General features: G+C 39.4%; 1 protein-coding gene across 3 annotated transcripts in view; it reads left to right on the top strand.

The window, feature by feature from the left end:
• Positions 1-17,638, top strand: part of DIDO1 (death inducer-obliterator 1) — a 53,047-nt gene that overhangs the window by 12,778 nt on the left and 22,631 nt on the right. For all 3 annotated transcript variants that reach the window (XM_085558236.1, XM_021553577.3, XM_085558238.1), the window contains 6 exons: positions 4,518-4,707; positions 6,292-6,396; positions 6,719-7,628; positions 7,933-8,251; positions 10,142-10,354; positions 10,848-11,073. In XM_085558236.1, coding sequence (XP_085414362.1) covers positions 4,623-4,707; positions 6,292-6,396; positions 6,719-7,628; positions 7,933-8,251; positions 10,142-10,354; positions 10,848-11,073 — 1,858 coding nt within the window. In that variant the 5' untranslated portion in view covers positions 4,518-4,622. The remainder of the gene's footprint in view (positions 1-4,517; positions 4,708-6,291; positions 6,397-6,718; positions 7,629-7,932; positions 8,252-10,141; positions 10,355-10,847; positions 11,074-17,638) is intronic.

Genomic DNA, 17,638 nt, shown 5'->3' on the forward strand with positions numbered 1-17,638 from the left:
GCCATTGTAATTGTTGAGATTTCCATCCTGTCCTTGGGACGTTGCCATTGCATTTCCTTAATGTATCTAACGCTATAACTGGAGTTTCAGTATGAAGACTTTAAAATTCTAAAAGATGTGAATGTTGTCTATCACAAGTCTGAAATAGGAGTAAATCTTCCTTCCATGGGTGTTTGTTTAGGGGTATATGTGTGATCTTTCAAAATCACAGAAATTCCTGTAGAGTTCTCAATGCAGTAGCAGTTAAGAGAATGAACAGGTGTCAGATATTAATCATTTGGATTAAAGTATTTGTGTAAGGGGCTGGTGTAATCCCTAATGAGGTACCATCTTCGGTGCAGATTACAGCAAATTGGCTGAGTGTTAAAGGGTGCTGACATCCAAGATCAGGGAATAAGATGCTGCATAATTTTCTATCTAGACGCAAGAATGAGGGAATAAAGATCACTGGTCTTTCGTACATATTCCTCAAACACTGAATAAAATCCCCAGTAAGCTGAGTTGGAAGAATTTATCCCGACTATTGACAGACTTTTTCGTATGGAAGTCCTCAGAGAAACAAGAAATTAAGTTACCTTTTTTGGAATGGGTTTAGTTAATGTTAAAGGTTTTATGACTATGCTTCCTTTCGAGATTATTTTGACTGCATTAAGATTTCCTTTCTTCAGGTAACTGGCAAGACTTCACTCTAAAAAAATTATCAGCTCCAGAAAAGACAAAACCTTGATGCAGTCAGAGCTTTTTATTTCCTCTTCAGGGAAATGAGAAAAAAGCAGATCCCGATCTGAATTAATATTTGTCATAATTTATTGAATCGGTTCTTTAAAGAAAAACAAAAAGATGGGTAAATGTTGATGTTCTTGAACAAGTTTCTTCTTTCATCTCAGATAAAGATGTTGTCGTGGGCATCCTATAAAAGGTTTAATGAAGTCAGCATGAGCAGATCAGGTGTCTTCAGAGCCCATCCTGCCATGAATATCTCAGCTCTGTGTAACTGGCAGAGATAATCTCTCCTTTTTCACCTGTGATTGCTGAGTGCTGGCTCACAATGGAAGGCAGTAGATAAGAGTGTGCTTCCTGTGAGGTTTTGTGTGAATGTGAAAGGGAGATTACAAGCGAATTTTTTGTTTGATTGCTGAAGGTGTGTTGGAGATTAGATTTTGAATGTGTGTTGTGAGGTGTTGCAGTAGTAGGATTTGAAATTCGGGACTCTTTTCAGTCTGTGATTAAATTGGCTGCTGAGTCTGCTCTGGAATGTCTGTTCAGTCTGTTTATTGAAAACCACAAGGGTTTGCAGTAATTGGAGAATCCACGGGGCTGCTGGATGTGCGTGCTGGGCTCTCTTGCAGTGTGGCAGCCCTGTGATTTCGGGTTTGTTACTGCTTGAGAATAATTGACTGAATTTCAATTAAAAGCTTGTGACAATTCTACAGTTTTTCTAGGTTACAATACCTCAGTGCTTCCATTGCATCTGGAATTTAAGTCCAGAATGAAATCACATGCCTAATTAATTTCTTTTGGAGAATTTGAAACATCTAACCTGAAAACTACTGGAAGAGGAAAAAATGAATTATTTCCTTGATTGGACCTTCTTTCTAGAGATACTGAGCATCAGCTTTATGTTCCACTTCAGTTAAGTGACTGTTCTGTTTCACTGGAATGTTCATGCTACTGCAGCGACTCCTGATTTGTATTTCTAAATTAATTTATAGTTGATCTTACAACCGTAGACATTTTCCCACAGAAGACTGCTTCTCACAGAAGCTGTGAACCTCAGCAGGAACCCGGCCTTTTGAATATGTATTTGTTAATGTTAGTTTGCCTTTTTATCCCATCATTTGTAGAAGTTCTTGCCTCAGTTTTTTTCAGAGGAACAAAAGTTTCCTTATAGTTACCTAACATAGAAAGACAGGATGATGCTTATAGGAATTGTCTACTAGAGGAAATACAATAATTTTCAGTTTCCAGCTGGAACTTCCAATTTCAGAAATGTCATTAATACACTGTGTTAGGAGAAATAAGTAAAATTATCCTGGATGTTCAGCTTGTTTAAAACAAGATAGCCAGTTTTCTGCTTCTGTTGTTGGTATTTCTTTCAGTATCTCAGCTGTAGTTGAACACTGAATTTGAGAACAAACACAACAAAATGAACAAAAAGTCCCACTGAATCTGGAAGAGGAACAGATACTGAAGATTCCAAAGTTGCCATATGTTGTAGTAAATATTTTGCAGGCAGTTTGTAGAACATTTGCTTAGAAGTACGAAGTATAGTTGCTAGTTAAGGCTTCATCCTTTCACGTTTTGATAGCACTTGATTTTTCAGCTTCTTTTAGGCAATTAAGTTTAGTCTGTATTAAGATGCAATTCTGCAAGAGCAGGTGCATCTAAAGTAAGTATGAAACTTCCTCGTTTTTTGTAAAAAATATTTTGAACCACATGGGAAAGGAAAAAGTGAAGATACTAAACAATAATAAGTAATAACCAGGCATCTTACAGCAAACACATGAGATCTGTAACTTCAGTATTAAAATTCACTGTATATTTTTATCTCTCAATTTTGGAGTTATTTTTAAATTGACGTTCCATAATTTTTTTTTCCTGTAGGTAATGGTGATAATATAGGTAGGAGCAATTAGATAATATTTACTATGGCAAAAAGAAGAATGGTTCTGGTGTAGAAGCTTAGTGGTTTTCAGGTGTTGCAGGTGTTACTGCTGTTCTGTTAAATCAGAGCTGGAGCCTGTGCAGCTGAGGCACTGGGTGGGCAGTGAATGACCCTGGAAAATGCACTTTGTGTTCAACCAGCTGTGTCTCCTAAGAGATGATGCTGCTTCTGGGTTTGGAATGTTGTTGATACTTGGTGACTCAAACACCATTTGAAGAGCAGGTTGCACACAGGGCTTTGAATGCCCAGGTGCAGCACTGAGAGCACAGCCCAGCAGACAGTTCTCTCCTCAGGGTCAATGCCCAAACAGGAGGTACTTTTTGTGTATGCTACAGGCATTTAGTTTGTTTCATAGTTTAATACAGAGTTAAATTAAGTTATTAGCTTTCCTCTCTCTTTAGGCATATCACTTAAAAATTGCATGATCTGTGATCAGTTGGAGATTCTGCACAGGGAGATTGGAAGATTCTTGCAGAACTACACTGTGGGAGGAGGAGGCATTTTAAACTCGGTGACAGTCCCTGGATATAATCCCGGATTTAGGCAGTGGAGCAAAATACCTATTAGAGCAGGTATTCAATGCCATGAGATACAGCACTAGGGTCTTTATAATTAGTGTGTTCTGTTCTCTTTTGCTGTTTAATTTTTCCTCCTGTTGTTGGAGTGGTAGTGATGGGCTGAGGCAAAGAATGTATGTAATCCTATAGAAAAGGCAGGTGAGGGGAAAAGAAATACCAATGTGAATCTAGCTCCCTACTCCAGTTAGTATTGTTTTCAATAGTTCTGCTCTGCCACAGTCATGCAAATCTTGAGATTTATAGTTCATTAAATAAAGGGATCTACTGATGAAAATCACATGTGGGAGGGTTTTGTCTTTTCCCCATTCCTTATTTTTCGGGTCAGTGACAACAGAGAACACCTAGAGATGACTGCTTAGGAAGTAAAAAGTGGTTTTGGGAGAGCACAGGTGCTTTAGGAGTTGAGGCTTCAGAGATCTGTAAATATAAAAAAAGGTATTGTTTAAAAATCAAAGTTAGACTATATATTGGTGTGTCTGAGGGATTATCTAACCTATTTTAAAATTTATATGTCTCCTTCCTGAATCCTTTCAGAGAATTATTATTGTTTTAGTTGTGTCCTACACCTGCTGTGGCAATTCCCCAGCATCTTTAATTGCAGGGTGCTGACACACAGGGTCTGTGTTCAGTTTCGTTCTTTTGTCTTCACTAATTGTTGTGATAGTCCAGTTCATCCTGTCCAGCTGGTCCTCCTTTACCTCCCAAATTCTTTTCCAGTGCTCTTGTAGTCTGGTAGGCCACTTTGAGTTAGTGCAGGCATTGCCTACTGATGATCAAACTCAGGCACTCAAAGCTGTAGTGTCTCCTGGATTGAAATTTTGTCTAAATCAGTAAATCTGCCCTATTGTAAGCTAGGCCATGCTAATGGATTTTAAAAGCATTTCTGTATTTTCACTGACAGTCTGTGCTTAGTAAATTCAACTCCCAGAATGGTTTTAAATGCTGTACATGGACTAAATTAATTATTACAGATTTGTTGCTGTTCTGGAAATCTTAATTGTATCTAAATGAATTAATGAGAGTGCAATAATCTTTTGTATTTCTTTTAGAGGTTCTCAGCTGTTGGTAACTGGGGAGGTGGTATTGCTTAATTTTGACTTTTTTTTTGGCAGTTCCAGTGTATTTCTGAAAGTGCAAAACTGTCAAGAAGACAAAATAATGGAATTTGCTTTATAATGTAATAGAAGCAAAACAATTCCAAATTCAATTAAACAACAGTAAGATAAGTTAATAAATATATTGATGCCTTATTTTCTCCTTTTGTTGTTTTCCAGGAGCCAGCAGGAAAAAGAGGATTCATAGCATTTGGACCTGCTGACAGCCCAGAGATTCAGTGTGGCACTTGTGAGTCAGGAAATTCAGCATGTCCTGGCTGGAGGATGCTGAATGACTCTGATCCCGTGCTGCCCTCCTCTGGCTCAGCTTTTCAAGGAGAAATCATTCGAGCCTCTGATGCTGTGTCAGGTACAGAGGACATTGGAGAGCCCTTCTTAGTTATTTACATTTTACCTGAAATTTGTATCTCAGAATTTGGGTAACCTCAACTTGTGCATTTGAACGTTTCTTCATGTTCCAGAGCAAAGATGTAAACTTTTAACTTTTTTGACTTGCTCCCTTAATTATATTGTGATAATTTTGGTACAAATATAATTTTAGTGCTGCTGAAAAAAAATTTAAAAATTTATCATTAGTGGTTTTTTTAATGGGGGCAGTGAAAGAAATTTCATATTGGATTGAGACAGTTTGAGCTCTTTGCATGTGTACTGCCAGCTTAAATTTCACTTATTCTGTCTGTAATGTTAATCAGTTACTATTTAAATTAATGTTCTGACGTCTGCTGCTTTTCCAGTGACATTTAGAGTATTCACAGTTACAACTGAAGTGTTAATTTTTTCAACATATCTGCATAGATTTTTATGTTTCCATAGCATTGCCCCTTAAGTTTTCTGTTCCAGCAGTGTTAAATGTAACACTGAAAGCAGAGGATTTGCAGAGGAGGGATTGTGTTAAGACAGAACAGCAATGGAAATCATGCAGAGTATGAAATAAGGAGGCATTTATTCCCAGGGAGCACTGAAAAGCTTGCTGAAGGATGTCTCTGAAAACTTTTAGCTGTGTTATGTACTGCTGTTAAAAGCATCTAAATCTTCAGTGCTGTTATCTAGGAATTCTGCTCATGTTCTCTTTTGGTTTTACACATCCAGAAACATCCTTGGGGAGAGTTGGGGTGTGTCCTTTGTTGTCAAATAACTTTCTATTCAGCCTGTTCTTTGAGGTGCAGTTACTACTGCATGTTCCAGTTCCCTGGGAGCAGTGTCACTGCAGTGGCTGCAGAGCAGTGTCAATCTCCTTAGGAGCAATTCCAGGGCATGCAGCTCATTGGAAATATATTAACTTTAATACTTGTTCAAACCAGGTTATTCTCAAATTTATCAAAATACAGATCTTACATTTATTTCTGTCATTTGCTTCTGCCTTCTCAAATAAGTCTTCCAGTAAGCTGGGAAAAACTTTTGAAAAAACAGATCTGGTTGTCAACACAGAGTTTCTTTTTTTTGTGGCTGAGTTTGTGACAGTTTTAGGTTCTTTACTGAATCAGGCTTCTTTTTTTTTTTTTTTTTTTTTTTTTTTTTTTTTTTTGTCATTCTGGTAGATCACATAAGCTGAAAATGTTTTTGTAAATAACTATGTCAAGGACCAGCCTTTCTTACATTTCATTTCATTCCACACAGGAGTGAGTGGAACTGCTATAGAGTTTTTGCCCAGCCAAACCCTAGGGAGTAGATTAATTCAAAACTCCATGGAGGAGTTTTTGTTTGGTTGTTTTTTTTGAGAAATAACCAGAAAATATCAGAAATCCTATGGCTACTCAATAAGATATGTTGGTACAGAATCCAAACTCATATGTTTAACTTAGTACTTTGAAGGAGCATTGTGGCTTGAAATATAAGTGCTTGTTCAAATTAATACAGAAATCAGACTATTTACTAATTACTTGTTCTAGGAATGTTTTTGAATGAAAGTTTTGGACATTTTGTTTCCTTTTAGCATTTCAGAGTGGGAACACTGTTGCTTGTACTATGGAACAAGCTGGAAACACAGTGCCATTAGAGTCTGAAGCTAATACTGACAACATGGAAAACAGTTCTCCTGGTAAGAGTTCTTCCTTTGCAATTGAAAATGCTTATTTGTCCATTATGTATGTGTGTGTGTGTTACATGTGTGTAAATTATTTTAAATAACTCAAGAGTTGTAACAGGAACAGCAGGATTATGTTGCCACAGTGATCAGCACTGTAATTAATTGCTACTGCTTTTGTATTACATTCACAAGAAAATACTTTATCTGTTTTGAGGCTCATCATACAAACTAGAGATACACAGATGTTACAAAGAAAATGACACATTGGAAAAAGGTTTTATCAAAGCACATCATTCATCACCACCACTTTATTAATCTTTCCCTTGTTTTTTAGCATCAATGTTGGATGATAAAGGAGAGCAAAGCAATGAGGAGGAACAAAAGTCTGTCAAGCCAACAAGTAAAGAGTTCAGGAAAACCTGGGGTTTTCGGAGGACCACGATTGCCAAGAGAGAGGGTGCAGGAGATGCTGATGTGGACTCCAGTGAGCAGCAGCCTCAGCAGCAGCAACAAGGCATAAACCTCAGGAGGAGCGGGCGGCAGCCAAAGCGCACAGAGAGGGTGGAAGAGTTCCTGACCACGGTGAGGCGCCGGGGGAGGAGGAGTGTTCCCACTATCCTGGAGGACTCCAGTGAAGCAGCCTCTGGGCCAGCCACTGATGCTGAAACTGCTTCTGAAGACAGTGTTGAGAGCACTCCAGATACAAAACCTGTCACTCGGAGGATTTGCACCAGGAGTTGTAAGGAGCAGAAAAGCCCTAAAAGCAGACCCCCAAAAGAGGAAGAGGAAGAAGAGGAGGAGGAGGAGGAAGAAGAAGATGCTACTTCTGATAGTGACAGCGATGGGTTGACACTAAAGGAACTGCAAAATCGGCTAAGAAAGAAACGTGTAGAGCAGAAATCTCCTCAGCTGGTGTTGAAGGATGTGCAGAACCATCTGAGGAAAAGGAATTCAGAGCAAGATCCTTCCAAAACAGGTGATGTCACACTTGGAAAACAGGATGAGTCTGAGCTGCCTGTCAAACAGGAGCCTGAGACTGCAGACAGCACTGAGATCGCGAGTCAGGTGGTTGTGTGTGAGGAGGACACTGAAGATCTTGAGGCTCAGAAGGAGGAAAAGCCTGCCCTTGGTGCAAAGGGGGCCTCAGATGAGGAACCTGAAGAACAGCCCAAAAGCAAACCTGAGTCTGAAATCTATGACCCAAATGCCCTGTACTGTATTTGTCGTCAGCCTCATAACAACAGGTAGGCAAAGGGCTCAGCTGCAGACACTGTGCAAGAATTTTGGAATTTTTCTGTGATAAAAAATTAAGCTAGGTGCTAGTGCTTACTTTTTGAATGAGCTTTTGGGTTTGTTGAATTTTGGCAGGGAGTTCTGAACAAATACTTAAAAGAGGATAAACAGATACAGAAATAACCAGTAAGGCAGAGCCGTGCACTGGTGCTTTATTGGGGTGCTGTAGTTGTGTTGCTTGAAATATTAATTGAACATTAATTCTCTTTTCATTTTACAGTGTTTTACTGTTCCTTGGTGTTTTTTTTTTTCCAGGTTTATGATTTGTTGTGATAGATGCGAGGAATGGTTTCATGGTGACTGTGTGGGTATTTCTGAGGCTCGAGGGCGATTGTTGGAGAGGAATGGTGAGGACTATATCTGTCCAAACTGCACCATTCTCCAGGGACAGGATGAGCCTGTTTCAGAACTAGACCAGCAGGAAGCTAAAATGGAGCAAGGAAATGTGGATGGCACAGAATTCACAAGCATAGGAACAATTGAACAAAAATCGGTTGAGGACCAAGGAATCAAGGGTAGGATTGAAAAAGCTGCAAATCCGAGTGGGAAGAAAAAACTAAAGATATTTCAGCCTGTAAGTATTGCTTCTTGTTTTTCATGTTTCACTGAGTACATGCAGACAATGACCTGTATGGTTATAAATCTGACTTGATTTAAAAGGTATGCATAAGCTGAACAGCCCACTGAACACTTCTGGTTAGCAGAAGTTTATCCATAGTTCTATCAGTACAGGAATTAAAACTCAGTTTCAATGAGGGATTTAAAAGTTTGTGCTGTTCTGCCCTTTTTGAATACTGTTTTGCAAGTCAAATAATGTAGTATTCTTTTAATAAAAATATTAGAATCCTGTGCTGTTTTATACTATCTTTGAAATAATCTCAAACATTTTGAACATTTTCAATGGTAATGAAACTTTTTACTTAACATGAACAAGACTGTTGGAGTTAATTCCAGCTGCACTTCCAGTTAGTCTTTGAAGTTCTGATTTTTGTCCTGAAGCTGCTTTAGGTTATCAGCAAATAGAGAATTTCTTTATACTGTCTTTTTAAATTTAAAAATGTGCATTTTTAAATTTCAAAATTTGAAGTTTAAATTTTGTAATATAAAGTTCCATGCCCAATTGGAAAGGCTTAGAAGCTTATTCAGCTTAATGTACCTGAACTGAAAAAAAGATCTAGTGCTACAGTGGTTGTCTTTCTTCTGCCTAAGGTACTGCAGTAGTGCCAGTGTCTTGGACATTTCCCTTTTGATTTCAGAGTTGTCCATGGCAGCACAGTGAGATTAATGTATAGATAGAACAGTTTGAGCTGAATAGATAAATATTTGCACATTTAAGATAAGTGTATGGAAAACAATATTCTCAAAAATATTTTCAAATACATTTGTACACCTTTGTACACAAAGGTTTTTGAGAGACCGTTGGTGTTGGTTCTGCTACTGAATATCACCAAGTGCTCTTTATCTGTACTTCTCTGTTAAGAGTGTACATAATGGGAAAATTCCCAAATCGAGGTTTTATCAGGCTGGTGCAGATAAAGCTGTGTACTGACTTTTGATTGCAGAGAAGTCAATCACACGATGAAAATAATATTTACTTAACTGGAAACATTCCTGAAAATTTTGGTAATTTCAAATGATGAGAGGTTGTTTAGAACTACAGTTGTTGTAGTGTCTTGTATCATTTTTAGGAATAATTTAGAAGAGAGACTAAAAGCATAATACCCAGAGGTGATAGGTTGAAGCCTAAAAAGCTTTCAAGTATTTCTAGACTTCAGCTTAATGCACTCTGTTTTCAAGGAATGTGTTATTTTCTGTATCATAACATTGGAAGAGGAAGTTCTTCATCTATAACACCCTAACATAAATGGAGAGTAATTTTGAATTAGAGGAAAATTCAGGTTGCGGAGACAAACCTATAAATGTGTAAGGAGTAGGAGGTTATGTGAAAGTTGTGTATAAGAATTTAAGTTAGAGACTTCTAAAATTGAAATTGGTAAAACCTCTAGAGCAAGAATAAGCTGTACACCTGAATATCTGAGTGCTTCCTCTTACATGTGTGCATGGGCGAAGATAGCAGCCGATGGGGATGCTTTAGAGACCTTGCTGTTGAGAACCCAGCTTTGCATTATTAAGGACATTTCTCACATGATGTAAAAAGCATTTGTGTACTTACGGGATTTGAAAATGTAGGAAACGAGCCTCTTTTATTCAGGGCTAGCAGAGCAGCCACTTGGAAATGCAGCATATACTGAGAAAAATGTGTTAGAGAAGTGAAATTCTAACCTTTGTATGGGTTATTTGTGTTGTGTCATGAACAGCTGTTGTCCTCGCTCTGGCAGTTGTGCAGGTCAGAGCTGCAGAGTCTGCACATGAGCTGTGTCAGCATTTCTCCATGTTGCAGAGGCTGTTCCTGCTGTTTACCCTTTGAAGTCTGACCTCGCTCCATTTCTCTCTGTATTTGAAGGTAATTGAAGCTCCTGGTGCTTCCAAGTGCATTGGCCCTGGCTGTTTCAACGTGGCCCAGCCTGACTCCGTGTACTGCAGTAATGACTGCATCCTCAAACACGCAGCTGCCACCATGAAGATCTTGAGTTCTGGCAAGGATGCAAAACCAAAACCTAAAGAGAGGATCAAACCGAAATCTGAAAAACCTGGCATACCAAAGTCTCAGCAGCAGGTAAGCTTGTGTTCATGATCCAGAGCAATTGCACTGGAGCACTGTGCCTTATTTCTGTGCTCTGCTTTTTGACTCAAATAAAACTGCCAAGTCCTGCATTGAAGAGGAGCTTTCTGTTACTTTTTTTATTATTCTCTTGCCTTTTCCTGTGGTAAAGACAATAAAATGTTTTTCGGTCATTTAAAAAAAAAATCTTAATAATTGCCTCTAGATGGAGATAGTTCCTTGCAAGGGTTTTCTAGATGGCAACGACTTTAAAAAAGTACTGTTTTAAGTATACATCTTTATTTTACTTTAAGTCAAATTAATTTTGCCTTCTTACACTAAACTTCACATTACCAGGTTTTGGAGTAATCAGTTTCAAATGGTGCACTATAAAAGTAAGGAGTTTACTATAAAAGAAACAGGTGTACATGTGTATAACTCTTGGCTTGTTTGTGAAATGCAATATATTTGATGATTATTCATAATCAGGCTTCTTTTATTTATCCAGGTGGGCAGCAAACCAGTTTCAAACCAGAAGAGACAATTCCCTGAGAAAAGAGAGGTGAATGTGAAGAAGACTGTTGTGAGCACAGCCAAGACTGAGGCAAACACCCAAGCTCCTGCTCGAGAGCCGGTGGCAGAACCCGTCACGCCGTCCTGGGCCAGTGATCATAATTACAATGCTGTAAAGCCTGAAAGGACTGCTGCCATTTCACCTGCACTGTTGTTCAAATGTATGTATGGCTTAGGGATATTCCTGAATAATCATATTTTCTTTGAATACCCATCCATTCTTGGCTCTGCAAAACTAGGGAGTTTAGAATTTGGGGTTTTTTTTCTTACTGTGGCACCAAGCTACTTTCCTCCACCTTCAAAGATTCACACATAGATGCACACAAATGAGAGACACTTCTAGGAGTTTCATATGTATCATATGACAGTTGTATGATTAAGAGCCTGTCGATCTACCCAGCTGATTTCTGGATGAAAACTACATGGTTAAGCTTGAAATTTTTCCCATAAAGAAAGTGTCTGTTTCTAATCTAGAGGTAAGTATTGAGACATTTGTGTTAAGTTTTACAAAAAGTTTGTACACTGTGCACTGTGAATCAGCAATTGCCTATACTAATTTCAATTGTATTTTTGTAATTTAGATTTGGCACCTGTCTCTCAGGTCTTGCATTTTCAGTGCCGGGTGCCAAGAGTGAAATCTTCAGCGTGGTATCCAACGATACTTGACACCTCTGCAAACAGCTTTTAACTGTCAAGTATTCTCCTGCTGCTTTTCTTTCTTACATGAAATAACTTACGGACCGTCCTCTACTTTTATGCTGGGGGGGAGGCAGAACTGTTATCTTCATTTTGGTTTTTTTCCCCCCTTTCTCTGTTCATATTCCACACATGATCCACACACACAAGAGCACATCTCAGCTGGATTTTGGGCAGAGATACTGCCTTACATATTTTTGCAGGTTTTGAGTAGCATCCTTGTAAGTCATGCAAAGGTAAGTAAATACTGCTTTGAAGCCTCAACAAATCTTTTTGCTTATGACATTTTTTTTATTGACTCACTTTGAGTAGTTTTATAATGCAGCTATGGAACTGGAACTTGGGATGAAATCTGACATTTCAGTTACCAACCATGTGACCTCCACTTTACTCCTTTGAAAAGTAATGAATCAGAAATTCAGTTCTCACAGCTTCTGTAACCACACTTCAGCCAATATACATTTTATTTTGATAAGTAAACCTAATTATTGAACACTTACATCTAAAGTAACTGATAACGTTATAAATAATACTTGAGATGAGATTTTCTACTTAGAGTTTTAAAGCACTGAGGGAACACCTACCCTAAATTGCTGTTGATGAACATAGCACATACCAGGTATATTTTAATGGTCATTACCTACATCAAGTTAAACGATTGTAGTTTTTCTGTGTGTATTTTTGCTGCATATTAGGCCCTTGTCCTCTTGTATAGTAAACTGCCTTAAGGTACATATTTTAATTAACTTCATTCCTTTTAGGCTCTTCTAAAGAAAATTTAGCTTTTTTTATCAGAAACATTAGTGTTTTAAACCTAACTAAAATTAGTAAAAAGATATAAATTAAACTATAAGAGCTTATTTTATGTCAGATTTTTCTGACTCTGACAATTACAGATGTCCATGGAACTATTTCACTTAAAATGTTCTTATTCCTACAGGGCTTGTTTTTTTCCTAAGAGACAGGAATACAGGTTTTGAGGCAGGAAGTTTGATGGGGTTTTTTTAAGGTAGTTTGCTCTTAAGATTTGCTACACTGTAGGTTTTACAGATTTAACCACTTCCAGTAGAAAACTGGATTCCTGCAGCTAAATAGTGAAATTTATTCCAAAACATTGTAAATACTAGACTTTAGCAACAAATAGAGAACAGCCTAGTTCATGTGATGAAGAACTCTCATATCAAATGTAAGGAAGAGTTTCAGTTTTTCTTTTAAGGTAAGTTGCATTGATATGTGGGAACTCTGCTGTTACTAAATGTCCAGATAAATTGTTTGTGTATTTGTAAAAAAAGTGTCCTGCTTTTCAGTGGATAGGTCTGAGCTGTAATCTTCCTGAGAAGCTGCCAATGCACCATCTGCAAAAGTGGCAGATTTTATTTCTTTAAGAAATTGTTACATGCTGCTCAAAACCCAAGAGTTACAGCATTAGGGAAATTCATGAGAGTCATCTCACTTCATTTCAGGTATCTAAGAGGAGAAGTCTCTTAAGTCTGAACTAGTCTGTCAAAGAAAATGTTTAGTGGACCAAACATAATCTGGTTTAGATGCAAATCTTAAAACTGAGCAACTCCCAGTTTAGAAATGTGCATTTCTGAACATTGAATATGAAGGACTTGTAGTCCAGAAGAGGCAAAGGACTTCCAAATGCAATATTTCAGAAGGCTGCCCGTGTTCTTCAGAGCTTCCAGCCATGTTCACCAAATCCTTGTTTGCAATTTCAGTGCAGGTGGCCTTTTAGGCATTCAGAAAACTTAACCAGATTGACAGAATTACTCTATAATACTCTTTACATCAAACTGTGTATAATTTCAGACATAGATTTATTTTATGTATTTACTCAGTACTTATGAGTTACAAGATTTTGTTGTTATTATGTGAGGTTGTTTTGTTAAGTAGTACTAAGAAAATCAAGTCATTCCTAAAGATGTACTGGGTGGTCAGAGCATGTAGGGTATTTGCATCTAAGCCTACCACCAGGGCCCTTCTCCCAACCTGTTCTGCAGTTGTTTAGAAAAGGGATATTTGGTGCTACTACTGTGCAGTTATCAAGAACAGTCATATTTTTTTCCTTCTGTTACCCCATTACTTTGTGTATTTTCACTTCCTAAGTTCCCTGTGTTCCCCTAAGTTTCTTTTGGGGATATGAGTTAGGGTTGTACTTTGAAGTGACTTGGTACACCAGAATCTGGTGCCTGAAAAATGATACGTATCTTCCATCTTTCTGTGCCCAGTGAAAATAATCCTTTTGATTAATTAAAAAACTAGCATGGGAAATACCTGGATTTGATAAACAAACATTAAGTACTTCCAAAGTTTCAGACAGCATTTGAAGTACATATATAAAAGGAAATTAGCTTGGAGTCGTATTCCCTTACAGAAGAGTTGCTTTTACTTTTGTTAGGAAATTTTGTGTTAATTTAATATGCAGTACTCAGCTTTTATATTGCATTTCAACAGTCATCCTGGCTTCCAAATTCACACAAGTATGTGGATTGTTGAGATTTAGGAACATTGTTCAAAGATCCATATTACAACAGCAACACTTTTAACACTTTTTTTCTGTATTTTTGCTAATGATTGTCAAGCAGAAGTCAGTAGCAAATGCAATTTTAAAATAGAAAATGAATCCCAAAGGAGGGGAAGAGGATAAGCATTTGCAGTATCCCAGTTTTTAAACTACCTGGTCCTAAGAATGCTGAGTATTCATTAGTGCTTTAAAGCTTTGAAGTTCACCTGATTTGTTAATATATATACACAAGGTGATAATTTACTCAATTCAGGTATTAAAATGGTTTAAATATCTTGCCTGCTTTTCCTGAGAAGAGCAACTAAGCATGCAGGAGAATGAGGAGGGTTTATTAGATAGAAACTCAAAGGCTTAAGTTAATGTTCTTGTGGGAAAACTTCAGAGCACTTGTCACACCAAATCACTAAACTTGTGTTTACATGAACTGCAGATAGATACCATGTGAATTTACAGCAAATTGTGTTCATACCTTATTTGGTACCAGTATTTCACTAAAGTTCTTAATGAGTGGGGTTTGGAAAAGGGGGAGTGTTTCCTTCAGAGAAAACGTCAATGTGTGTGGTCCTGCTCCTGCTTCCCAGCAGGGAATTCCGAAGAGACAACTCTGCCACCTCCTGGAAGTGGGAGCCCTGGCTCTGGTGATACAGATTTCCTTTTGTTACCTGTTCTCAGTATTTTTAATCTCTTCTACATCTGAACTTTACCACACACAAAGGGAATAGGACATGCATGTGTAGTTACAGATCTTGCACTGTTTGTTCCTGTACACCTCTAACAAAATAAGGAGACTTTGACAATGCAACACAGGGATAGTGGGATGCCCCACCAGCAGAAATTGCTGTTTGTATCAAAATGGCAGGATTATTTTATAGTATGCATAATTTGTGTGCATTTGCTTGTGTTTTTTTTCCTTTATGTAATAACAGCACGAAGACAGGAAAGAAAGAAAGTAAACCACTCTACAGAGAGCAGGGGGAAGAGAATGCACTAAAGACAGGATTTATGGCTCAGGAAGTAGTAGTGATGTAGGGAGCTGTAAGTACTGATATGAAGAGTAAAAGATAAGGTCTTGTCTACCCACAGGCTGGTGCCAATTTAATGCTGCTCTTCAGGCAAGATTATGCCACCTGAAGTTGTGGCTGTTGAGTGCAGTGGATGTGGATATACTGCTGTTGGTTTAGCTTAACTTAAAATACATTTTAGTAAAACTTCACTTTTTAAGCCATAGATATGTTTGCCTGCAAGGACTGACAGATTATTGGTAAACTGGATTCTTTTGGGTATGACTGCCTCCCCACAGGAAAAACTAGGCTGTACGATTCTATACTGTTGTTACTGAAGTACTGCTGGCATCTGAACTGACTCCTAGAAAGACAAGGTGTCTTCCTTAATGCTTTATGCTGCAATGTAGGCCCATCCTGAGAGGCAGTAAGTATCAAGTAGTACCAGGGAAATTAATTACTGATTTTGGTACTGTCCACTTTCTGGGACACCTGGCTGCCCTGTATAGCGGTCTGGCCTAAATGTTTGAACTAGAGAAGTTTTCTGAAGGGCTGACAGACCAATAATGATCAGCTTACTCAAGATGAGTCTGCCAGAAGTTCTGAGAAATTCACCTTGAAGACTTGGCTTTGGAAGGGTTGTACAGGAGAATAACCTGATGGCTCCAGTGCTGAACTCCCATCGTGAGACTGGCAGGGGCTGTGCTGGCCTGGGGCTGGCACGAGACCCAAGCCCTGCCTGTGGAGGGAGGCAGACCATAATTGTGCTGAAGCCAACGTCCCCTGGGACCCAGCCAGTTAAAAGGAGCAGTGGGATCCTTGGGGAGCTGTTTTCATCTCCTGCCTGTGAACTACTGGAGCTCCCCTTCTCTGCTCTGCAAGGTATGTCACACGTGCCCTGTGGCTGGCAGCCACGTGAAGATTTTTGCCATCTCTTAAGTTAGGAAGGCTGGTCCCTGCTCCTGGCATGTGCCTCTCAGACACCCAGCAGCACACCCGAGGCACTCGGAGACAGCAGGCCAGCACTCCTGCCATCAGGGGTGCTGGCATTCAGTGTGAGAACCATTGCTCAGGGGAAGGGTTGGGGGGCAGAAACCCGGTACAGCTTCCAGAGGCACTGCACATATGAGGGTGGTTTATCTCATCAGCAGCACTGAAAGCGATGAAATTTTGATTAAAAACACTCACCACCCTCTTGCTGTTTTGCTTTATTTTACTAATTTTACTTCAGTTCTTTGAACTTGCTCACTTGACTTCATAGCCAGTGAAAAAGTTCTTTGCTAGTTCCCAAATAAAAGGGATTTTTTTGAGGTGATCACTTGCACTTAGACTCAAGTTCACTGCTGATTCGCTGTGTCCAGTCTGTGCTGAACTTGGAACCTGAAGATGGCCTGTTCCTGCAAGGAGTGATGATGCCAATCCATGAACAGTCTGGAAAATAAGAAGTCATTTTTTTTGCCTCAGATAGTGCTTCTCTCCCTTAAGAGGGGGGGTAGGAGTTAAGATGTAGTTGTATAATGGAGATCAGATAGATCATTACAGTATCATGTAGATTAAAATAAACCTTGTATATCAAAGCTACAGATGTGCATCAGCACATGGCTACAGGTTGGCTTGAATACAAATCACTGCAGGAAAGGCAGGCCCTTGTCTCTTGAGTCTCCTGAATTAACTTTAGGGACAGATGTACTTTGTGTGCCTAAATGTAGAGGCTTGGCACACAGGCAGCTTAACTGCAGTACAGATCGGAACTGATGGAGGCTTTCAGAGGGCAGCAGTGGGGCAGGCAGCATGTGCCAGACACTAGTGTTCAATAAAGCTTGTTCTAGTCTTGAAAATGGAAGGCGACAGGGCAGACAGCAGTGAAAACTTAACACTGAAACCGGTTTAAGAGCAGCTCAACACGTCTGAATTAGGGCTAGCACCGAGTTATCTGTGAGGGGAGTGACCAAAGGCCCTGCAGAAGCAGGTGTGAGGTCAGTCCAACAGGCTCGGAGCTGCAGTGGTCCCAGAGCTGATCTGCACAGCAGCGGTGCTGGTGCCACCAGAGGGGGCTTCGGGGCACCCAGCGGCGCTGCGCCGTGCCCGAGGCTCGCCTGTCAGGGACTGGGCACAGCTGGCTCGCAACTGGTAAGTGGCTTCCCGATGTGGAGTGCTTGAGGACTGACAGCTAAAGCACCTGCTCACCCGTGTCTTTTACTCAGCTTTTTCAGTTCTGAAAGGTTTCACCTCGGAAGAAGCTGTGGATTAAAGTTCGGTAGTGGCCACTGCATTGGGGTGGGGGGGTGGCGGGGTTGGTTAAATTCTGCTCAGGTCACAAGTCACACAGGAGGGGGTCATCACACAGCTGTGTCGGATGACTCCTCTTGGGACGTGGGCTGAGTGGCAGTGGGAAACTGCTGAACCACACCAGTTTGGAGGTTGGGAAATCCTGCCTGTCCTCTCCAACAGTTGTCCAGAGAGGAAATGTGGTTGTTAAATTCTCAGCTGCTGGCAAAGGGG

The sequence above is a fragment of the Lonchura striata genome, chromosome 20 (assembly GCF_050655825.1).
Source record: "Lonchura striata isolate lonStrDom1 chromosome 20, ASM5065582v1, whole genome shotgun sequence".
Lineage (NCBI taxonomy): Eukaryota > Metazoa > Chordata > Aves > Passeriformes > Estrildidae > Lonchura > Lonchura striata.